Source organism: Pollicipes pollicipes, unplaced genomic scaffold (genome assembly GCF_011947565.3).
Source record: "Pollicipes pollicipes isolate AB1234 unplaced genomic scaffold, Ppol_2.1 Scaffold_3447;HRSCAF=4054_pilon_pilon_pilon, whole genome shotgun sequence".
NCBI lineage: Eukaryota > Metazoa > Arthropoda > Thecostraca > Pollicipedomorpha > Pollicipedidae > Pollicipes > Pollicipes pollicipes.
Window position 1 is genome coordinate 35773836 of NW_023596297.1, and position 5640 is coordinate 35779475.

Here is a 5640-nt window from a genome sequence, read left to right on the forward strand (position 1 = left end):
GCTAGCTGGCCAACGCTGGAAAGTAGGCAGGACTTAAAAGGCAACCGGAGGAGCCCTCTCCTTTTAAAAATAAGGCCTTTACAGGCATGCAATGTTATGAACAACAAATTTTCATGACAAGTGACAGTCTATGGCCCCTGTGTCTTTTGAGCCTACGACCACGCCTATGACTTAGTGTGTTGGGGGTTCTGGGGTTTGTTCGTTATAAAAAATCATGGAAATAAAGTGTTTACCATTACAGGACGCAGGACGATCTAAGGTAAATCCTCTTTGCATATCGTTCATCCCGATCCAAACCTGTAAGGCTGCCCGCTCTTTGACCTCACGATCACTTAGAATGTGCTAAGGGGAAGCAAGCTCCTCCAGAGTCCCGTCCCTTTCCATACGGCTCACAGAACTGCACCCTCAAACCATGACTCCTCCCCAATGCACGTGTCCATATCATCGTCGCGACGCGCGCCGCCCGCCACCGCCGCCTTCGCGGCGCGTTCTGCCCGCTCGCGTGTGGCGGCGGCTACCGGCCGACGCCGCGGGCGGTGCCTCCCCTCCCCCTCCGCTGTCCCCGCGCGCGGCACGGGCCGGGGCGCGCGCCCGGGGGCGGGGCCTAGCGCGCTAGGGTACAAGTAGGACCGGGCGGCGGCGGCGCCGGCCAGTCGTTCGATAACCGCCCCCAGCGTGAGCCGCCCGCCGCGCGCGTGCGCCGCCCCTTTTCGTTTCGTTCTCCTTAGTTGCGCGTCGTTCGCTGCCGGCGGCATGTCGGCGATGGGGGTGGTGCCAATCCGACCGAGCCCGCAGAAGCTAAGCGGCGCCTGCGTGCTGCTCACCACGTCGACGGTGCAGGTGACGGCCGCGCTCAAGAGCCAGCAGCGGCGGCCGGTGGAGCCGGCGCGCCCCAACCGCCGCCGGCTCGGCTATTCGGCCTACATCCCGCCGCCGCAGCCATCCAACGTGCTGCGGCGCAACGCGCGCGAGCGCAACCGCGTCAAGCAGGTCAACCACGGCTTCGCGGCGCTGCGCAACCACATCCCGAGCGCGGCCAAGAACAAGAAGATGAGCAAGGTGGAGACGCTGCGGCGCGCCGTCGAGTACATCCAGAATTTGCAGGCGCTGCTGGACGAGAGCGACGCGGCCGCGGCGCCTCTGCCGCCGCCGCCCTGCCAGCCCTCGCCGCAGACGCTGACGCCGGCCAGCGCTTGCAGCGGCGACAGTGGCTACGCCGACCACCGGCCGTTCTACCTGGCGTCGCCGACCGAGGCACCGCGGCCGGGCCTGCTGGCGCAGCACATCTCGCCGCCGTGCTCGGACGCCTCGTCGCCGGCGCCCTCGTACGCGTCCGACACGGCGCCGCCGCCGCCCGCCGCCTACGACGGCTACGACCAGTACGGCGCTGGCGGCTTCAGGGAGGACGCGTTCGGGGAGACGGAGAACATGAGCGCGGCCGACGAGGAGCTGCTGGACGCCATCGCCTGGTGGCAGTCCAGTCAATGAGACGGCCATCTCCGGCGGCTGCAGGTGAGGCGGGCCGTCAGGCCTTCAAACAATGCTGCGTAGCCTACCATAAATGCTCCAGAAACGATGCTCAATGTATTTCTTAGAATATTTTATTTTTGCAAACCATTGTTTTTCCTGTCAGATATGTTTTTCACTCCAAACTATTACCTGCAAAGTGTCTGAATCTAACCAAACCATAGTCTAATTTGTGTACAAGGTCTGAGAATCACGCGTTTCATCTCATGCGTGTAAGAGGCTCCGGATCGGAAGCGCGTTTTTTGTCGCGATGAGTTTCGGAAGCGGCGCCGGCCGTGGAGGCGCGAGAGCGCGTGATTATCGGGCGCCGTCGCTGGTCGGGCCGGCGTATCCGGCGGCGGCGTGAGAGCGCCGTCTCCCCGCTTCCGTTCGATCGGCCCGTATTTACCTGGCCGGCCAGCACCATTGTCTGCGCGGCCAGGAAGCCGCGGCGAGGGCCGCCGCGCTTGGCCGCTGATCCGTGGCGCTAACAAGTGCCGCCAGCCCCCTCCCCGCGTCTGGGCGCCCCCGCCGCCGCCGCGCGGACGGAAGCCGCCGAGCCGCCGCGGACGCTGCGCCAACGCGTCGCCAGACATGGTGCCGTCATTTGCATAACTCGGCGGCGCGCCTGCGTTTGGCGACGGGAGGCTGGAAATCGGCGCCCCATTTATCATCGCGGCCGCTCGGAATATGTTAAAACTGTCCCAACTTCACGCGAAATCCACTGCCAGATTTATATGAGAGAGCCATTCAGATTGCCGGAATCGTAAATCTCACAAGAAATACCTGTCTGGCTACCTGCCTCTGGCGCGCATTTTTCACGGTTCCTCCGGTTTTTCTAATCAAGATCTTTTGTCCCCTTTGAGGCTCCCGGTTCCCTTTCATTCGCGCCGGGCGCTCTCACAGGAGGGAGGCAAAAATAGCGAGTCGGGACGAACCGGCCGGCGCGAGACCGTCTGTTTGCGACCCAGCAATCCCTCGCCTCCACTCAAAGCCCTTCTGGGAAACCAGCTCTCTTTAAGTTTTAAGTTTTTTGCCGGGGGCGCCGTGAATGTGGTGCACGCGGACGTCGCCATTCGACGATTTTTTGCGCGTCGTTTTTGCCGCGGCGCCGAGCTGCCCGCGCCGGTCTTCCTCCAATGCTGACACTTCGCCTCCTCTGTCCGCAGGTCGAGATTCTAGTCAAGCCGTTGTGTTCCGCCCGCCGCCCGGCCGTCATTCGTCATCTGTCATCCGCCGGCGCCCGCGTCATCGCCGGTGAGTTCCGGGCGCCGCGTGTTTTGGCGCCAGCCGTCGCCGCATACCTCGCCGGTAATCCGGCCCGTCGCCTGGACCTTCTCCGGCGCACCGTTAGAGAGGGCTGGGCGACACTCGACGTCATGTTCCTGTCAGAGGGACACGCGCCGGTGTCGGCAGCAGTCGCCCCGGCGCCGGACCGGCCCGCCCGAGGCTGCGCGGCCGGCCGACAGACCGCTCCGGTGTCGTCAGCGCGCGCGTCCCGCTACCGGAGCTCGAGATCGCATCGGCTGTAATTGGAGCACCCCTTTCGGGATAAAAGGCTTCGCCTCAACATTCATTAATCTCGGTGTGTCGCACGATAAAAAGTCGTCTGACCTGCGTTTCTCCACCGGCAGGTGCCAATCAGCTGCTCCTGCCCTGGCGGCGTCTGGAGTCGAGCCCGAGAGACGTGAACTCGGCTTGGTTTACGTCCAGTGACCGACCCGGGGCGCGGCGACCACGGCAAACCATGTGATCCACCGTCATGTCCTAGAGTGCCTTGTATAGCTATACGCGCGCGCATCAGCTGCTCAAGCTCATATCAATTTGTATTCCGACGCGTTGTGATCGAGGGCGGCTGTTGGCCCTTTTCTGGGCGGCGACACGCCTTGTTTGATAGCTTTTAGCTGTTTATGGGATCTCTTTATTGAGAGCGAATATGACGTCGTTGTTTGGAAATGACGTTGCCGCGCCTGTGGAACTCGTGGACCATTTTTCTATGACAAATGCCGTCAACAGCCGTTGTTATTTTGTAACTTTATAGCTTGATTTGTACATTTGTAGTGCTTGTAAGTGTGGTAGCGTTCATTGGTCATACGTAGTGTACATTGTGCATACGTATGTCTACAATGTTTGGTCGTTAGTGGAGGCAATAAACATGTGCAGCAGCTATAGCGCCGCTTTCATAGAGACCATGTTTTGTGTTGAAGCCTAAAAAATCCCGTGCTCGTCAAAAGTGAAAGTTGTGTTTGCACTATACACGCATATAATCGAAGAGTGGCAGCGACGATGAAAAACGTTAAATGCTTTCGAGCCATTGGCAGGCAATGACAAGCTTCTCCGCAAGTACTTTGGAGCCGCGTAATAAATGCCGAAAAGAGACTGATAGCAAATATTATACAACATTTAGGGGCTGTCCACACGGATGGTTTGGATGGATGGATGGATGGCACACCCTGTGTGCGTTGAACGCGCGTCACGAGCATGTGACGCCAGTAAGGAGTGTGGCGTAACGCATACTTGAAAGTGTCCAGGCTGGTATCCAATATAGATTGCTCGTCGAAATGCAAGTCATGTCTTAGGCTTGTCCAGATATTCCCTCAAATCAGCTTCAGTCCTCAGGTATAAAATAAATTTGCAAACGATGTCCCTCCGAAAATCGGCTACCAATGTGGCAACAAGAGATAATTAATAAAAAAGAAAGGCATTCACCTCCTGGTTTCTTACCATCATGAGTTCAGTTATTATGCGCAGTTAAAGGGAGTGTTTCACGTTTTAAGATCTTGAAGCAAGCATCGGATATGATAAAGCAAGTTCACTTATAGCTGTAAGTATGCTCCAAAATGGAAAAGACTGCTCCAGAGAACACAATGATCTATTTAGTAAATGCGCTCTTCAATGCATGGTCTAATTACATCATCGTACCTTGCATGACATTTATTGAGAGCCAATTGACGGCTGTTATACACAGAAATTGCGCTCACGATTGCCAGCTATGAACGCCTCGGCACTCTGTTTTTGGCTTTGATCGCCGCATGGCTTATGGAATGGTAGACTTTGAATGGCGTTATTACGATATTGGGAATGCCAATGTGACTGAAACTCTCTCTTCGGTATACCTTTCCCAATTTTCGCGGACGTGTAGCCGAGAAACTAGAGTGACAGCATTGTGAACTTAAGAAGGGCAAGGTGTCTTAAGAAAGGCAGGGTTGTGAACTGCACCGAAAGGTCTTCAAGATGACTATTTTAATTCAAAACCCCATGTAAATGTGAAACACTCCCTTCAACGACCCTCATTGTACCAGGAGGTACTGGTAAAATAATGCTTCAGTGTTAGACAACTATTATATTGGCAGCACTAATATTTCTAGCTGCGCTTATCCCGAAGAGTGGTCTCTTAAGGTGCCTTGAGCCCTATAACGTGGTTTAATCAGTACCTCCTGCTATATTGAAGGTCGTTAACTCAGCATAACAACTTTGACGATGTGATTGCCTCTTAATTTTGAACTGACGATGCAAGTAAGTTGCGTGCTTGGTATTTATACATGCGACCAAAATTTCATGAGCTCTTTTTCATAAGAATGGCCCAGTGTGACCTCATGGGAGACGGGGAAGAAAAATAATCGTGTGCAACGAGGACGGCTATCGAAAAAGTGACGCATTCAACAAAAGTATGGTGCAAGCCGATACGTGGTTTGTGGCCTGGTGCTGCGCGACCGATACGTGAGCCGATACACAGTGTATGGCCTAGTGCTGAGCAGATGATACGTGGTTTATGGCCTGGTGCTACGCGGCCGATATTTGAGCCGATACCGGGCTTATGACTAGGTGCTACAGTGGCCGATTTTTGGGCCGATACGCGGTTTATGGCCTGGTGCTACGCGGCCGATACGTGAGCCGATACGCGGTTTATGGTCAGGTGCTACGCGGCCAATACGTGAACCGATACGCGGTTTAAAGCCTGGTGCTACGCGGCCAATACGCAGTTTATGGCCTGGTGCTACGCGGCCGATACGCGGTTTATGGCCTGGTGCTACGCGGCCGATACGCAGTTTATGGCCTGGTGCCACGCGGCCGATATGTGAGTCGATATCCGGCTTATGGCCTGGTGCTACGCGGCCGATATGTGAGCCGATA

The 5640-nt window shown here is 56.3% G+C and overlaps 1 protein-coding gene across 1 annotated transcript; it reads left to right on the forward strand.

Moving 5' to 3' along the window:
- Window positions 1–664: 664 nt before the first annotated feature.
- Window positions 665–3675, forward strand: LOC119091803 (achaete-scute homolog 1b). Its single transcript, XM_037214682.1, has 3 exons — window positions 665–1512; window positions 2676–2763; window positions 3141–3675. Exon 1 carries the CDS (start codon window positions 754–756, stop codon window positions 1486–1488), a length of 735 nt encoding a protein of 244 aa, XP_037070577.1. The 5' UTR covers window positions 665–753; the 3' UTR covers window positions 1489–1512; window positions 2676–2763; window positions 3141–3675.
- The last annotated feature ends 1965 nt before the right edge of the window (window positions 3676–5640 follow it).

What these genes read in the sequence shown, in the direction of transcription:
- LOC119091803 (XM_037214682.1), top strand. Translation starts at nt 754, where the DNA reads ATGTCGGCGATGGGGGTGGTGCCAATCCGACCGAGCCCGCAGAAGCTA.